The sequence below is a fragment of the Nymphaea colorata genome, chromosome 2 (genome assembly GCF_008831285.2).
Source record: "Nymphaea colorata isolate Beijing-Zhang1983 chromosome 2, ASM883128v2, whole genome shotgun sequence".
Taxonomy (NCBI): domain Eukaryota; kingdom Viridiplantae; phylum Streptophyta; class Magnoliopsida; order Nymphaeales; family Nymphaeaceae; genus Nymphaea; species Nymphaea colorata.
Window position 1 is genome coordinate 8,956,015 of NC_045139.1, and position 19,071 is coordinate 8,975,085.

General features: G+C 36.7%; 1 protein-coding gene and 1 non-coding gene across 2 annotated transcripts; both read left to right on the forward strand.

Annotated features, from left to right (window-relative positions):
• Positions 1-2,085: 2,085 nt before the first annotated feature.
• LOC116247747 (protein PELOTA 1) lies at positions 2,086-16,933 on the forward strand. The gene is made up of 16 exons (XM_031620046.2): positions 2,086-2,332; positions 2,435-2,517; positions 2,637-2,712; positions 2,959-3,033; positions 3,119-3,175; positions 4,984-5,029; positions 5,371-5,446; positions 9,313-9,388; positions 9,573-9,605; positions 9,731-9,799; positions 11,805-11,911; positions 12,592-12,664; positions 12,751-12,789; positions 13,014-13,108; positions 16,469-16,575; positions 16,661-16,933. Exons 1-16 carry the CDS (start codon positions 2,282-2,284, stop codon positions 16,732-16,734), a joined length of 1,137 nt encoding a protein of 378 aa, XP_031475906.1. The 5' UTR covers positions 2,086-2,281; the 3' UTR covers positions 16,735-16,933.
• A 1,850-nt stretch (positions 16,934-18,783) lies between these two features.
• Positions 18,784-18,856, forward strand: TRNAK-CUU (transfer RNA lysine (anticodon CUU)). Its single transcript has one exon. It is a non-coding gene; the product is annotated as a tRNA-Lys (tRNA).
• The last annotated feature ends 215 nt before the right edge of the window (positions 18,857-19,071 follow it).

Below are 19,071 nucleotides of genomic sequence, written 5' to 3' on the forward strand. Positions count from 1 at the left end.
CAGTAGGCATCATAGGAATCTAAACACGAAAATTAAAAAATAAAATCGAACATGGGAACCCTAATGTTCTACGAATCAGCATATATTTGAGAAGAAAGTAAAACGCTTTTTCATAAAGAGTGAACGATTGCAAAAGTTGCAAGAGCATGCAGCAACTTTAAATCCATCGTTGTGGACTTTGAAAAAGTAGTTTCCTTTTACGTCCTGGCCACAAAGCTTATATGAGAAAGTTGCATGTTTTTTCGAACTTGCTTTGACAAAAAATACCATGTTTCCAAAAATTGTTCACTTCACAATTACCAAATAAACTATACCGGCAATTATATGCTACACTTTGGTGGCTATACAAATATATGTACACAGGAAAATTTAAATATAAGGGATGTTATCTGATGTTAAACATTAAAAATCTATTGCTAAAAAAAACAATCGCCATATAAACATTCACGATGGTCTATGGTGCATCAAATAGTTCATCGTGGTGTTTTCATAATTTTTATCTTTCTTGAGTCTTTTAGTGCCCACTTCATCTGTCATATTTGTTTTTTTTTTTACGTGCATAATTAAAAAAAAAAACTCAATGTATGGATCCAAAAACTGTATTTGTTTTGACGGAATACTCCAAAGAGGCTGAGGCCTTTCCGTTTTTCACTGCCCCTAGAGTTAAAGGCTGCTTCGAAACTTGAGTGAGAAGTTAGACACCAATCAATTAGTGGTCGTACACCCGCCATTTGCATGCAGTCTATAGGAACATTGTCCAAATGAGTTAAACTTACCACTGAACTTTTACCACTTTACCTGTCCAACCAAGCATGCTATGTCTCTTGGGGCTTTTGTTTCAGTCGAATGACACCAAAGTTATTAAAAAGTTCATGCAGACATAGTTTCAAATATCCGCTGCCGTTAGACCATAATTGTTTTATGATAAGAATTTTTTGACATTCATTATCTTGTCAACATCTTAATTATTACTTCATCTCAATAAACTTAAAGAATGTGTTCACTTAGTATTTTTTTAGCTTGGATGGCTAAGAATGCATAATATGCATCTCATTAACTTAAAAAATGTGTCAACTCTGTATTTTTTTAGCTTGAACAACAAAAAAAAAAAAACAATGCATAATAAGCATCTCAATTAACTTCGAAAAGGTACCCACCGAGACTTTTTTGAGTTTGAATAACAAACAACGCGCCGTCAGTGTGGAAAGAGTTACGACTTCAACTCACCATCCCAACTTCTGTGGGGTGTTTGGTAACCTCAAATTTAAGATTGAAGGTGATTTGAGATCATTGAGAACCTCTACATATACATATATATAGAGAGGGAGAAAGAGAGAGACGGAGCGATTAAATTGGGAAGCCAGACACTTAGGTTAGCTTTATTTTTTTTGTTAAAAAATAATTTAAATAAAATATAAAATCCTAAACTATTTATAAAAACTATTTTCAAATAAAACATGCTTTGAATAAAGTCATTTTTATAAAAAAATGTTGATTTTTCTATTATTTACGAGAGCTATTCATTTTTTGCTTATTATAAAAACACCATTAAAACCTAAAAGAAGCTAAACTCAACACATATTTTACATTAACATATCCTTAAGATCATATTGGTATGATTAACTTTAAAATAACACTTTAAATATCATATTTAAAGTGTACGGTTTTGGTCTCTCACCTATTGGTGACTGGGATTCATATTTCCGTTGGATGAAAAACCTACTCAACCCTTTCAAGTAATGAATCTCAACATGCGAAAATCTCTTAGAAAAATCAATAAGAATATTTTGCAATAAGATTTGAGGTTGAAAGACATCGACATTTTTCACACATGGACGTTCCTCAAATTAATCTGTAGAAGCAACTGTTCGTCTTTCACCGAGTCAAAATTATATTGGAACGATACGAACCGGAGACCGCTTGCAATTGCAAACACCAACACAAACGAGGGGAGACTGAAGAGACGAGAGAATCGCCCGAACGAGTCGACTCGTTCGGACCGCCCCTCGTTGACCGAGTCATAAGCATCCGTATCGGTTTTGCTGAACGTAAAAGGTCCCCTCGGGCCTCGGCTGCCCTTCCGGAAGAGAGACACCGAAACCATGAGAAGCAGAGGGAATCGCAGCAACGGCTCTGGGAATATCCAGGATTCTTTCATTATTTGCTTTCTTATCCCTCTGTCTTCTCTAACGTAGTTCTCTCGTTCTGGCCCCTTGACGTTGTTATTTAGTTTCTTTAAAATTCCCTTCCTGTATAATCTACCTCTGTAATCCTTGCTACCATGAGAATCGTGCGCAAATCCGTCGTTCCGAACGGCTCCGGCAGCATAAAGGTAAGTATTTTTGTTTTTTTCACTATTTTAATGTGTTTTGATCATACTATTGTTAATGGCTTATATGGTTGGTAACCTTTTTCGTTTCCGGTGTTTATGCAGATTGTTCCAGAGGAAACGGATGACTTGTGGCATGTTTATAACATTGTATCGGTGGGAGATAAAGTTTTAGCTGATACCGTCAGGTGCCCTTCATTTTCTTCTTTTTCTTTCAACTCTTTTGGAATGTTTCGTGGGATTAGTTCAGAAATCCTGAAATTTTAGGTGGTTCAATCGGTTGTTTGATTCTCATGGAAAATTTTAGGAAAGTTCAACGTGAAGTTGCTTCTGGCGGAAGGGACTCGGAGCGCGTGAGGCTCAAGCTGGAGATTCAAGTGCAGGTAGTAAATCATTGCGTATTAATTGTCTATCTTCCTCTCTTTGTCAGTTGTTTGCTCTTTTATAATTACCCAATTGAAATAAGCTCGTGGGATGCTTGCCCTTTCTGTTAAGATTGCATCTTGTGTGAAAAAATGATACATGAATCTTTGGATTGCAATATGAAAGAGAGTGGAAGTCCGATGCTTCTGTTTTAGAATATATTTTGGAGCTTAAATTTGTGGGGATTCTATTTGTGTACTTTTCAGGACATAGATTATGACAATGTGGCTTCAGTGTTGAGATTGCGCGGGAAGAACATTATGGAGAACGAGCATGTTAAGGTGATATTATCTAAATTTATTCTGGCACTTCAATACATTCTGGAGACACTGCTGAGATACAACTATTTGTGTTACATCATTGCAGATCGGGGCATTCCATACCATAGAAATCGAGCAGCATCGACCGCTTGTTTTGAAGAAGGCATGTATTATTTTTTTGAAATTTTCGGCTTTGTCCTCATTAGTCAAGCACTTATGTACTTTATGGCTTATGCGCATAGATTAAGTTCTTTGGTTTTCCATAAAAATCATAGCCATGATAGACAGTCTTTAACTCTGGTTAATTTGATTAATAAATGGGATAAAGTTATCTCTAAACATAACTTATTCTGTTAAGTCACGATCTCAAGATATTATGTGCAACAATGAAGTTTCAACAAGTAAAATAACTAGAAGTACTTCATCCCAAGATCCTGTAATACTTGACAGTTGACACTGTCGTGTGATTCTTATTGCTGTATGGGCTTTGCAAGTTTCACCATCATACTCAATACCAAAACCAAACAGAGAGTCATCTTCACCATTATCACCAAAAGCATAGAAACTAGAGGCATCTAGCATATATTCCTAGATTTCTGTTGCTTATTCTTTTACTCAGTCCAAGGGCAAGCAAGTTTAGTTGGACATATAAACCAAGAATCAGTTTCCTTCTTCTGTGGTCCATCCCTTAATCACATTCTTTCCCACAGTAGCGTCCTTGTTATGAACCTCATCAGATAAAGAGTGGTAAAGGCAGTCCATACATGTAAGGCCTTAGGTGAGCCAAACATGTAGAGCCACCCTAACTAGCTAGTGGCTTCGTGTATTCAGAACGTGACAAAAATGTAAAACTTGTTATCCTTCAGCATGAGAATGTTACATCCTTCTCCCACTGCCGGAAGGATGCATTCACCTTCAATTAACCATGAGGGGGCACTTAAAAGTGGGAGAAAACAATGGAGGGTTGCCACTTCTCCTCCAGTCAAAGAAAGGTGCAAACTTTACCTTCAAATCTGTCTCATCTGTCTGCGTTCCCCTTAAAGCAATGGATAGGATCATATGAATAATCCTTTCAAAATGAGGGGACTATTTTCACATTAAAAAAGGTAAAGATAAGCTATCTAAGGATTCTAGGTGCTTTCTAGGACACAAAATGACAATTGAGGACAAAGTGGATACCTCTCCCTAGGTCTCTGGTGAAAAGCCTTTATGCAAGTCAAATTTCTTGAATAAATTATATAGGAGGACTTATCTAAGATAAGTTTGTCTGCAGTCAAACAACTGAAAGACAATGAGACAGGTAGCTATGCTCTTCCTAAGTTTTAAGACCAACTTTGAAGATGCCTTATGCCAGATTCGAATGGGTCCTTGATAAGTTTCTCATAATGGGAGTTTGTCTTATACTTGGAGAAAACCAGGGGAAAGAAGCAAATGATGGCTATACTCTTCCTTGACAAATATGTCGACTTCGAAAATCAAATGTCTATAGTTCTGTTACTATTCTGGCCTCTGCAGGTAATGCACAAAGAAGGAGATTAGTGATGTAGCAGACATGGTTTGTGTTTCAAAATTCTAAGTTAAGTAGTAACTTACATGTGGAGATTGTTTGGTTGGGTCTAGATCTCTTGGATCGGAGATGGTTGTCTTATTTGTTCAATGATATCTCACTCACCTGGGTTGTCTCTGAAGTTCTAAGTCTTTTGTTATAAGGTTTTGAACTGTGCAACTTATATTCTTGGAACTCTCGTGCATGCAACTTCGGTTGTTTGGATTAGTTTGAAAATTCTTGCTTGGTAGTGACAGCTATGATGCCATTTTCACATCCACTTTTTCTTATTGTACCCACTTATTCTACTTTCTGTTCTTCTTCTTAACTCTAGATTTTGGATTGGTCAAATCAATATTGCTTTTTTCATGTTAATAGATTATTTCATTTTTATAGTGTTTTAAGTTTGTTTTTTATTATATTAGGATGTTTGGGATTCGATGGCTCTTGAAGTATTGCGCCAAGCTTGCGGTATGCCCATTTTTATAGTCTAGATCTAGAAATTATCTAGTATCTTCATAATTAAGTGCAATTGCTAGAGCTTTGAGAAACTTGCTGAACTTGAGATTTATGAAGTATAAAGTATAAACTAAAAAGAAAGCAAGGAATAGAGTACCATTTTAACTTTTAAGTTTAATCTTTCCCCTGCACCTTTTAACTTTTTCTGACCTATATACATACATCTACAGTCTATATATATATATATATATATATATATATAATAAAATAATAATAATAATAATAATAACAATAATGGTAATAATCATAGTAATTCCTATTGTCATATGCTTATTCAACTTATCAAATGCCAGATCCTGGAGCAAGGGCTGATTTAGCAGTTGTTATGATGCAGGAAGGTTTAGCTAACATCTTGTTAGTTGGTAACAGGTAGGAATGCTATCTATATATCTTTTGCTTTTCCCTGAAAAAAATGATGTTGTTATACTCTGTTCTCATTACAGTTGTAGTTTAAATGAACTACTATCTGGGTATTGTCACGGTTGATTAAGTAGAGGCAATAGGAACTCTTATCATTTTACTTATTTATCTTTTAAATTTAACGCTCATGAAGAGACTGCTCTATTGATGAAACTGTTCCATGGTTTCTGGAATTTGCTCTCTTCGTTCTTCTGTTCCATGTAGATCAGATATTTCATTAGCCATACAACTGACATTTTTATAATAATAACAACTAATAGGAAACTATGACAAAGGTATCCTTTTATTTAGTTTACATCTGTACATTTATATTACAATTACAAACATGTTGGGAGTCATCTTAATAAGGTCTGTTACCTTAGAACCTAGTGTTCTTTTCCTTTTTTTCTGTGTTGGGTCCCTCGTGGCCTCTGTTAATGCCATGTAGAACTGAACCAGTAGTTGGGTCAGATGGTCAACCTAAGTGTGTAATAAACCCAGCCCGATATGCCTTGTATATAGTGCAAAGGGATTAACCCTAAAACAAGTAATGATATTTTGGGTACTCATCGAAGGTGGGCTTCTGTAAGTGTTAACAGCAAGAAATTACTTATTGTTAGCTGGCAGCGAAATAAGTACGAAACAAGGAAACCCGCTGCCCTTCTACAGCCACTCCCTATTCCAATCAAAACAGGGAGGATATTTCAATGAATTTAATTGATGGTCTCCCTAAATCAAGAGGGAAATCTGTGGTCCTAGTGGTGGTGGACAGGCTTTCCAAATACACAATTATATACCATTGGCCCACCCTTTTACAGCAAGGTCAGTCGTGCAAGCATTCCAAGATATGGTGGGGAAACTCTATGGCATGCTTCGTCCCATCGTAAGTGATCGAGGCTCCCTTTTCTTAAGTTCCTTTTCGAAGGAGTACTTCCAGCTGTAAGGAACAAAGCTGCAAATAAGTACTCCCTACCGCCCCCAGTCGGATGGACAAACCAAAATCGTCAACAACAGCTTGGAAACGTGCCTTCACTGCTTTGCGGGCCAGTGTCCCAAGGTGTGGGCAGACTATTTATCTTGGGTTGTGTTCACCTACAATACCGGCTGTCATTCTTCTATAGGCATGTCACCATTTGAGGCCGTCTATAGTAGACCTTCCCCAGACCTGTGCAAGTATCAGTTGGGCACTGCTAAGGAGGATGAGTTGGATGCAGATGCACAGTTACACTGCAGAGATGCTATGCTAAGAGATCTTAAACAGCATTTGGCTGCTGCTCGAAATCGAACTGTCATACAATATAACAGGAGACACCGTGATCAGCAGTTCAGCGAATGGGACAGGGTGTACATACGCAGGCCACCTCATGGGCTGATTCCTTCGGGAGCAAACCAGAATCACAAACTGGCTCCCCCTTTGTAGGTCCTTACCAAATCAAAAAGCGAATTGGGTCTTTAGCCTATGAGCGGAGGTTGCTTGATGGAAACCTGACTCAGTATAGTTTAGATTAGCTTGGATCTTATATTCAGATCTGTTTAGGTTATGGATTTGATTTATTTGATGTATATTAGGTTTGGATCTTTTATTTATAGGATCCGAGATCTAATTCGGGTTTTAGGATTAGGCCCCTTAAAAGGACATTTTCTTGTGATTAGTGCTCATTGGCATTGTCAGAAACCCTAATTTTCTTTGATTATTGATTCCCTTGTTTTTCCTATACTTTTCTTCTTTGTTTGCATTCCTTGGTGCCCTTCACAGTTCACGCAGAGATTAGAGTGAGAAACTTTAATCACTGGTGTCAGATTGGTATCAAAACCTAGATTTTTTTTCCTTGATCTTCACAATGGCTGAAGTCTTGAGGAGCGACTAAGGCTGGGCAGCGGGCCGGGCCACTGGCAGGTACCCAGCCAGACTTGGGCCCGGGCCTGGAAAAAAGGGCACCGGGCCGGCCCGGCCCGGCCCGGTTGGGCCCGTAAGCCCGGGTGGACCCGATAAAATTTTTAAATATTTATTTTATTATGATATATATATATATAAGTATGATATTTTATTATGATTAATTACATTTATATATTATTTTATATTAAAAAATATTTTTTAATTTAATCGGGCCGGGCTCGGGTTTGAATGGTCGGGCTAGGCCAGGCCCGGGTTTTGGGTGTCGGGCCGGCCCTATGCCTAGGCTTAGGAACTACTTTGGAAAAATCTAAAGAAAAAGAATAAGAAAATTTAAAAAAAAAGCTTGAAGATCTTGTGTTTCGATTAGTTTGGATCCTATATTTGGATCCATTTAGGTTATAGATTTGATTTATTTGATGTATGTTGGGTTTGGATCTTTTATTTATAGGATCCGAGATCCAATTCAGCGCTTAGGATTAGGTCCCTTAAAAAGGCATAATTTCTTGTGATTAGAGATAATTGGCATCGTGAGAACCCTAATTTCCTTTGATATTGATTTCCTTGTTCTTCCTGCACCTTTCCCCTTTGTTTGCATTCTTTGGTGCTTTTCCCGTGGATATTAGAGTGAGGAACTCTAATCACTGCGTCAAAGCCTCATACACCCAGTATTTCATGTTTCCAAACCAAAGGCCTTCTACAATCGGCCCAATGAAGAAGAAATAGCTATGGCACCAATTCTGATGAAGAATTCTCAGATAACCCCCTTCAGAAGGTTGGGCACGTGCAAAGTCAGCAACAATGGGAAGGAAGAGGCAAGTGGCTGATTGAGTGGTTGAGCTACGAAGATCTCCGACCCACTTGAGAACCAGTCAACGAGATCCAGAGGCATTTCCCAGAATTTTCACCTTGAGGACAAGGTGCTTTTGTTGGGGGGAATAGTTGTTAGGAGTTGGTCCAGATCAGTGGACCTCGAGTCATCTTATAATAAGGCCTGTTACTTTAGAACCTAGTGTTTTCTACTTTTCTTTCTGTATCGGGTCCCTCATGGCCTCTGTTAATGCCCTGTAAAACTGAACCAGTAAGTGGGTCGGGTGGTCAACCCAAGTGTGTAATAAAGCCAACCCAATATGCCTTATATATAGTGTGAATAGATTAACTGTAAAACGAGTAATGATATACTGGGTACTCATCGAAGCTGGGCTTCTGTTGATATACTTATTGTTAGCTGGTTCTAACAAAACATTAGCGATCAGAATAAACTGGCATCATATGAGTTTCTATGTTGGTTATCTAGCTGACATTTATCAATGTGCTGTACATGTTTTGCTAGAGAAACCTATTCAGAGTGCCATGGTGGCCGTATAAGCTTCCTTATCCTCTTCTTCATTATTAGAATTATTTATTATTGTTATTTGTTAATATCATTGAAGTTATCCCTTATTAAATGGTGAGTGGATCAAAATCTGATGGGAGGAAAGTCGACACCTATTTTGCAAAAAAATTACTCACCCTATTCAAATGAACAAGGAGCACTTGATTTTCTCTAAGAGGCAACCCGGTACATTCATAGGACCAAAGTGAGAATGAACATAGTGTAGAAACCAATCTAGAATTCTAGATACTACATTCCTCAGCAGACAAATGGGTAGGATTACATGCTCATTAGTAATAGAGGTCTGTTAGGGCAGCCTGTCCAATCGGCACCTTGGTAAATAGCAATTATTGGTGATAAGCTCTAGTTATAAATATCATAATTTTTGTATCATGTGCATTTGTCCATATACAATTATAGCTGTACAGGAACTATAATGTTTTTATGGTAGTTTTTCCATCTTCTTCCACGTCTATCACATGCTTACTGCTTCTCAAAATAATGGATTTCATTCTTTAAAACATAGCATTAATTATTGGCATTAATAAGAGCCAATTTTTTTGACAGCATAACAACAACACGTTCTAGGATAGAGGCATCAATTCCTCGGAAGCACGGGCCTGCTATTGCTGGTTATGAGAAGGTATTTTTTGTCAATTATGTCATCTGACTTTGGGTAGGTATTTTCTTATTCAGCAACTAAACTTTTTGTTTTCCTAAAATATCACTTAGCATGCATGAAACAGATTGTTTTTACTTTGGGGCTCTGCCTAAAGTTTTGTTTGCCATTAAAGAGAGGTAATAAATTGTCTTTGCTTACTTGACAGGCACTGAATAAGTTCTTTGAGAATGTTCTTCAGGTTAGTTTGTTTTAATAGACGTTACTTTATTATATTTTTATTATATAATTTTAAATAATATTTTTTTCATTATTCTTGCTCATACAAGGCTCCTATTGCATCTGACGACTTTCTCTCACTTGTAGGCAGTCCTAAAGAATGTTGACTTCAAAGTTGTTCGCTGTCTTGTGCTTGCAAGTCCTGGTTTCACAAAGGTTTTTGCTAAACTCTGCATATGTTTCTAAATTGTGTACAGTAGAAAATGGGAGTAGGCCAACGGTACTGAATGGTTGCTGTCACTAAAGCTCAGAGACAGACATGGAGTGCTGAGACAACTTCTCAAGCAAAAACTTTTGAAAATCTTATAATTAAGTGTGACATGTAGAAACTAGATAATGATATAAATCTCGTGATATTATCTGAAATTTATTTGCTTAAAAGCTAGTTTTTTTTTTCTTTCCCTTTTCTGTTTTGTTTTTTCAATTATTGTTTAGAATGCATTAATTGCTGAGATTTTCCAAGCTTTAGTAGTAAAGTATTAATATTATAAAATTCTTCCTTGTGAAAATAGCGCCAAGATTCATATTCATGATTCCGATCATTATGGATTCTTGTTGTTTCACTACAATATATTACGGTTGGTCTTTGAGTGTACCTTGACAAGCAGTCACAAAGACATACATATTCAGATCATGGAACTCACAGATTCTGAACGAAGCTAAAGAGCTCTTTATTGGAGGTCATATGTATATGGGTCAAGCATTAGATGGAGAAAATCAAATAAATTCAAGCCTGAGCAGTGAATATCCTGCCTTTGAAAGGAATTAAAAGTAATCTCGGGGTGGTAAACCAATTTTTAGTTTGTTTTGCGCATGTCCTTATGAACAGAATTGGCATTGTTTAGCAGAAAACTTGTGATACTTTGATAATTTGAGCTAACCCTCAAGTCAATGACAGCCTCTTTCAGATAAGAACCAATGTTATTCTTAAGGGAAGAACTTGCATCGGTATCTCAATTCAATTAAGCACTCAGATGAGGATTTTCATATAGGATAACATGGAGTATAGGATGGAGGAGTATAAGATATGGGGTGTGTGTGGCTCATTCATTTGCTAACATTGAGGTTGTGGGCTGCTATAAATCCTTTTGTTGTCTGGTCTGTAAGGGTGTTTACTGTTCTGATCTTTGCCTTCAAAGTCATTCTCACTCCATAGACACTGGCAGTCAGGTGAAGCCAGGGGTGGAGCTAGGATTTTTTTTAGGGGCGGGCTGAACAGTCCAACCTCTGCATCCGGGTAGGGCCAAACTGAATTCGAATCCAAACAATATATGGCGCAACTAAAAATTTATAATTTTTTCAATGTAATTTATTTTTTTCCAATTGGCTGGGGTGGGGCCATGGCCCAGGTGGCCCTCCCCCTCCCTCCGCCCCTTGGGTGAAGCGGACAAGCTTCACCTTGGGAGTGGAGTGGTAGTGACTGTAGGTTCTCTGAAGGCATTGAGTTCTTAATGATAAAATGATTGACTACTCTATTGTCAAAAGATACCCTCTAACAAAAAAGAGTAATTTGAAGAAACAGATATATGCTACATTATACAAGACAATGTCCAAAAGGTTGGACTTGGAAGCAGAAAAGAATATAGTTTAGATTGTTTGATCTGTACCTAACAGTGAAAAAATTGCATGTAGTGCATAACAAATTTAACCAGGTATCTTGGTGGTACTTTGGACTTCCGAATAAGAATCACTAATTAGCTCTATTAGTAACTTTTTCTACTATATAGGCACTGGTAAACAAATGAGAAAATAGACGGTGGTGAAAAAGTACAAAACGATTTGATGGGTTAGTAAATATTCCATATGCCATAGTTATGTTCGTTGCACACTAATCGATGATCATGATTACTTAGAAAATTCTGATCACGATCAGGTTGGCTACAGCTTTTTCTTTTTGACATGACCATTGTAATCTTTTTGGGTTCCCCCATGATTATCCATGTCCATATGGGTTGGCTTTCTTTTATGATTCAATGAGTGAATTGCTTGTCCTCTTGAAAGATATGGTAATTGTTTGAACATTTTTATCCTTTTTCCCTGTCACAAAATTAAATTGCTGTTCTTGTCTGCTCGGAAAACTTCTTTCACCTTGATAGACATGATGTCAAATTGTCGTTCTCTTTTATACATCTGTAAAGGTTACTTTTTTGATGCATATCAGGACCAATTTCACAGTTTTTTGCTATTAGAGGCTGAAAGACGAGAGCTTAGATCGATAATTGAGAACAAGTCACGCATTCTTCTAGTCCATTCATCATCCGGCTACAAGTATGCTTGTGAACAAGTTGAGGTTTTATATAGTTCGGATGTAATTTGTGCTTCTTGATTAAGCTTTACCTTTTTATTTGTCTAGAGGATTTCTGGCTAATTTAATGGATTACCATATTATTCCATGTATTCATGTCGCACATGGTACATAAGTTTTCATGTGGTACACTGCAAGCCTATAATGTTGCATGAAGGTCATAAAAAATATCTGATTGAGCCCATCCTAGTTCTACATATTATATCATGGCTCCATGTTCACTTACGCCAATTTCATTATGAGGATTGATATGTGGAGTTGCAAAAAGGTTCATGTGTTCACATGATCAATGTACTTTGAATGTGTTGATTCTGCCAGGATATATAAATATTGAACAAGTGACTCAATATAGTGCCTTACGAAGGAACATATTGTTGTATATGATGCTTTTATTCATGTAAGAAACATAGATTGTTCTCTCTTCTAGGAAATTGGTATCCGAGGCTGCTCATAGGTCCAAAAAGTGATCTAGTTCTATTAACTATGATTCTTGATTTATTTTAATGGTTGAATTGTCATCATACTTGATAGTTTCTTTATGTGCGATTGTTATATAATTCATGATGTGTTTTATTTTCCCTAGTTTTTAATTGGTGCCAAATACTTGGGTGGTGTTTTCATATTTCACTTCTGTATTGATTAGGCATAGTTTAAGAGAGGTTCTGGATGCTCCAAATGTCATGTCAATGATAAAGGATACAAAAGCTGCTCAGGAGGTAATGGAGAAAAGAATTTATCTTTTTTGGTACTGATAAGCTTAGTCAACTGTGAACGTTGAAGTTGTTTTGGCTTCTTTTTTTAGGTTCGAGCACTTAAAGACTTCTTCGAGATGCTGTCTAATGTGAGCTTCTGAAGTTTAAGTTTCCTGATGAGATTAGCCTTTTAGTTTGCGAGTTTTTGGAATGCAGTTTGCATATTCCATTAGTCTGCTACATGAAACGTCCCTTTTTCCTTCTTTTATAAATGTATGGAGATGCTTTCTTATGGTGAATCTGGGCCAATGATTTCTTCAATGCTATCTACAATAATCATGCAAACTAAGTTTTTCTCTTGGATTGTTGTTAGGATCCTGCTCGTGCTTGTTATGGACCTAAGCATGTTGAATTTGCACATGAAAGGATGTCTATTCAGACGCTTCTTATTATTGATGACCTTTTCAGGTAACAATTGTACAATGAAGTGCGTGTAGCTGCCTCCATGTAGCTGGATGTAATTAAAATGCTTGAGTTATAGTTTTTTCTAATTATATTACAAATTCATGGATCTCAAGACCAGGCGCTAGCATCTTTTTTCTTCTATTGCTGTTTTAGTTAATCATTTAGAGATAGGAAAGAAATTGTTTCCAGATATGTAATCTATTGGATTTCAAATTGGTTGGTTAGGCTTATCTCGTTTGATTTACTAAAAGATGACATGGTGTAAGCAATGTTATTAGTCTTAACATAAACTAAAGCAATATTGACTGAGACATGATTTCCATGTCTCCATGTTTCCGAGGAAAAGAACATTTTTAGGTCAAAACTGTGACCTTGGTACGGAGTACCTATGGCATGAGTAACTTTTTTCCCTGGTTATTTCAAGTGTATTCCATGGCATATATTTTTCGATTTAAACAGTATTGATACAATATATAGTCAAGTATCATGAATCTGTTTGCTTGATTATTCGTTCTAAATATTTTCAGTAAAATGGAATAAACCTTCCGGTTTAGTTCATTGTTGCTCTTTTTTCCCATGTATATACGACAAAACAAGATGCTGCAGTTAGCAGGCGCTAGCATCTTTTTTCTTCTATTGCTGTTTTAGTTAATCATTTAGAGATAGGAAAGAAATTGTTTCCAGATATGTAATCTATTGGATTTCAAATTGGTTGGTTAGGCTTATCTCGTTTGATTTACTAAAAGATGACATGGTGTAAGCAATGTTATTAGTCTTAACATAAACTAAAGCAATATTGACTGAGACATGATTTCCATGTCTCCATGTTTCCGAGGAAAAGAACATTTTTAGGTCAAAACTGTGACCTTGGTACGGAGTACCTATGGCATGAGTAACTTTTTTCCCTGGTTATTTCAAGTGTATTCCATGGCATATATTTTTCGATTTAAACAGTATTGATACAATATATAGTCAAGTATCATGAATCTGTTTGCTTGATTATTCGTTCTAAATATTTTCAGTAAAATGGAATAAACCTTCCGGTTTAGTTAATTGTTGCTCTTTTTTCCCATGCATATACGACAAAACAAGATGCTGCAGTTAGCAGGCGCTAGCATCTTTTTTCTTCTATTGCTGTTTTAGTTAATCATTTAGAGATAGGAAAGAAATTGTTTCCAGATATGTAATCTATTGGATTTCAAATTGGTTGGTTAGGCTTATCTCGTTTGATTTACTAAAAGATGACATGGTGTAAGCAATGTTATTAGTCTTAACATAAACTAAAGCAATATTGACTGAGACATGATTTCCATGTCTCCATGTTTCCGAGGAAAAGAACATTTTTAGGTCAAAACTGTGACCTTGGTACGGAGTACCTATGGCATGAGTAACTTTTTTCCCTGGTTATTTCAAGTGTATTCCATGGCATATATTTTTCGATTTAAACAGTATTGATACAATATATAGTCAAGTATCATGAATCTGTTTGCTTGATTATTCGTTCTAAATATTTTCAGTAAAATGGAATAAACCTTCCGGTTTAGTTAATTGTTGCTCTTTTTTCCCATGCATATACGACAAAACAAGATGCTGCAGTTAGCAGGCGCTAGCATCTTTTTTCTTCTATTGCTGTTTTAGTTAATCATTTAGAGATAGGAAAGAAATTGTTTCCAGATATGTAATCTATTGGATTTCAAATTGGTTGGTTAGGCTTATCTCGTTTGATTTACTAAAAGATGACATGGTGTAAGCAATGTTATTAGTCTTAACATAAACTAAAGCAATATTGACTGAGACATGATTTCCATGTCTCCATGTTTCCGAGGAAAAGAACATTTTTAGGTCAAAACTGTGACCTTGGTACGGAGTACCTATGGCATGAGTAACTTTTTTCCCTGGTTATTTCAAGTGTATTCCATGGCATATATTTTTCGATTTAAACAGTATTGATACAATATATAGTCAAGTATCATGAATCTGTTTGCTTGATTATTCGTTCTAAATATTTTCAGTAAAATGGAATAAACCTTCCGGTTTAGTTAATTGTTGCTCTTTTTTCCCATGCATATACGACAAAACAAGATGCTGCAGTTAGCAGGCGCTAGCATCTTTTTTCTTCTATTGCTGTTTTAGTTAATCATTTAGAGATAGGAAAGAAATTGTTTCCAGATATGTAATCTATTGGATTTCAAATTGGTTGGTTAGGCTTATCTCGTTTGATTTACTAAAAGATGACATGGTGTAAGCAATGTTATTAGTCTTAACATAAACTAAAGCAATATTGACTGAGACATGATTTCCATGTCTCCATGTTTCCGAGGAAAAGAACATTTTTAGGTCAAAACTGTGACCTTGGTACGGAGTACCTATGGCATGAGTAACTTTTTTCCCTGGTTATTTCAAGTGTATTCCATGGCATATATTTTTCGATTTAAACAGTATTGATACAATATATAGTCAAGTATCATGAATCTGTTTGCTTGATTATTCGTTCTAAATATTTTCAGTAAAATGGAATAAACCTTCCGGTTTAGTTAATTGTTGCTCTTTTTTCCCATGCATATACGACAAAACAAGATGCTGCAGTTAGCAGGCGCTAGCATCTTTTTTCTTCTATTGCTGTTTTAGTTAATCATTTAGAGATAGGAAAGAAATTGTTTCCAGATATGTAATCTATTGGATTTCAAATTGGTTGGTTAGGCTTATCTCGTTTGATTTACTAAAAGATGACATGGTGTAAGCAATGTTATTAGTCTTAACATAAACTAAAGCAATATTGACTGAGACATGATTTCCATGTCTCCATGTTTCCGAGGAAAAGAACATTTTTAGGTCAAAACTGTGACCTTGGTACGGAGTACCTATGGCATGAGTAACTTTTTTCCCTGGTTATTTCAAGTGTATTCCATGGCATATATTTTTCGATTTAAACAGTATTGATACAATATATAGTCAAGTATCATGAATCTGTTTGCTTGATTATTCGTTCTAAATATTTTCAGTAAAATGGAATAAACCTTCCGGTTTAGTTTGTTGCTCTTTTTTCCCATGTATATACGACAAAACAAGATGCTGCAGTTAGCAGGCTTTTTCCGTATAGAAGGTCCAATGATAAAATATGCTTACGATAAGTAATGTTGAGAACTGATACTAGGCTTCAGATATGTTGGAACATACAAGAACTTTTGAAGCCAGTTTACTCCCATCTCTTCTCTCTTTGTTGTGTACATGGAACAAATTTTTTTACGATTCAAATTTTTTAGATTCCCAGAAGCTTGTGTTGTTTAGTGACATTTACAGGAAGTTCATAGTTTTTGTTACTAAAGCGGATCAACTGTAATCATTGGATACTTGTTTCCTCAGAAGTTCTGATATTAAGACAAGGCAAAAATATGTGAATTTGATCGACTCTGTCAAAGATTCAGGGGGCACAGCACATGTCTTCTCTTCCATGCACGTCTCTGGTGAACGTAAGGCCTAAGTTCATGTTCATTCTCTGCATTTCTTTCCCTATGAATTTTCCTCACTTATGCCCCCCCTGTGGTGCATTTGCAGAATTAGCACAACTGACTGGAATTGCAGCTATTTTAAGATTTCCGTTGCCCGACCTCGAAGACATAGAGATGTGAAGCTGGTTCCTGTATTCTATCCATGCAATATAAAAGAGTTCCTAGCTTCTGTTGTCCCTGCATAAATGATACAAAAGTATCTTCTCCATCCAAGCATTTGTAGGCTTTAAAATTTATGTGCGGTTTTTCATGTTAGTAAGATTGCAATAATGACTTTAATTTTGTGGAATGCATTTTATTGTCCTGCTATTATTCTGTTCATGGACTTGCAAAACTGGCTCTTACCTTCTGTTATCTTGCAAACTAGTTTCTTTTGCTGAGGCCTTCACCATTGCAAGTGAACACCATGCCTGAAATTAAGGGTGGGACAATGGGCTGCACTGCAGCTAGTGGGGCCAAGTTTGGGCCTGGTTTTGATCAGACTATTGACCATGTTGTGAATAATGTGGCACAGTCAATTAAGACCCATTTAACATAATGGGCAAGCCATGACCAGGCTTGGTCACCTGATGGTTTGGCTCAGTGAAGCCTGATCTGTCCATGGCTCGTCAAGCTCATCCAAAAGTTCAGTTGACATGACCATATGACTTGTATCTAGCGCTAAAAAGTACTCTACTTTCTGGCAGCAGCTTTCGAAGATATTCAACAGAAGTTCATATTGTCCTTGGAACTTTCTGTGTCTTGAAACAATCAACGCCTGCCAAGCGAGTTACGGCTTGATAAATTTCCACTTTGCTAGAAGAAACAGGATGTTCTTGCAAAAAGATAGGTATTTTTAAACATTTTTATATGTAATTTTTTGGGGAATGCCATTGATCAGAATCATCATGCAGAACAAGGATTGGGTGTATTAGGAAACACGAGAAACGCCGGCATGTCTCGTAGCCATTTTTTATGGATGTTGACATTGGGGCCGTACGGGAGCCGAGTCGGTCGAGCGAGCTCGAATCGACTTAGCTTATATATGGCTTGGCTTGAGCTCAGGTATAAGGACCGCTTGAGCTCGATTGGATAGACCAAGTTCTGGTTTGAGTTTTACACGTTTACGAACTCCTCATTTGACTTGATCTTGATTGGTTTTAAGCTTAAAAATAATAAAAAACCTTAGAAAAGATAAAAAAATATTAAAATCTTGAGGAGAAATACAAGAAAATCGCGACACATTCACCATAAGCTCGTGAAATTTTTAGTTTTAGCGAGATTTTCAAAAACTCAGGGGAGAAAATCACGAAAAACATGCGATAAATCTGAAACAGTTCGTGAGATTTTCAAAATCTCGTGTTTTTCCATTTTTTTCATTTTACTTGATTCTCTCGTAAATATGGTGAGACTTTTGAAAATCTTGCAATATCTATGACACTGCCTTAAACCCATCTTTTAGAAAATGAATCCGATTGTATAATTCTACGTTCGGAGCCTAAAATTTTGGCTGGAGGGGCAGTGATTTAATATGTTTAATGTTTTAGGAGAGATAAAATTAAACAAACTTTATGCAGCTGGTGTAGGCAACTGCCCACACCCACCGCCATGTGGCTCCGCCACTTTAAGCAAACTCACTAACGAGGTGCCCTAACTATCTCTTGACTCCAAGTCAAAGAGATGCATCCAGATGGTATACTGCCATTCAAAGTGATTCTAGTGGCTAAGCAATATATTTTTTGGCAGAGAGGTGCCAATTTAGAAAAAAAATTAGATTCTTCAAATGCATAAAAAAAAATGATTGAGACACCAACATGAAAATAATAAAATTTGTGGGACAGTGTGTGCAACTGCTACACAACCCCACATGCAGCTTCATCCCAGTGGCGGAGCCAGAAATTTTTGGCTATGGGGCACTAGTACATAGTTTGTGAAAAAATTTTCTGTTATTTTAAAAATAAAGCAAATATTGGCGTGGGCAACACAGGGGTGAAGCTGGGTTGAGACTCCATTTCATATGGAGTTTTCTTGAGCTGGCGTGGGCAGGCGCCCACACCTGCCCCACGCTGGCTCCGCCACTGCTTCATCCCTCAGCGATGTAAGGGACGACCAAAGGCGGGGAAGGGGAAATGTAAAGAACATCAAATAGAAAGTTTTTGTAAAATAACAACGGGAAGAGTAACAACGAGTGCCCGTCTAGCTCAGTTGGTAGAGCGCAAGGCTCTTAACCTTGTGGTCGTGGGTTCGAGCCCCACGGTGGGCGTCTTTTCATCGTCTTGAATTTCTTTTAAATGTTTTTCCGCGCGCTTTATTCTCTTAACACCTACAAATGAAAAAGCTTTTCATGTCCAATGAAGTTTCATCCACTTTGTTCAAACAAACCAAAGAGTTGTCCGTCCAAAAAAAAAAAAAAAAAATGTCGTGGAAGAATTGCCTATAAAATGTGCTTCAGATTTTCGTTTTCTGCTTATGCTTAAT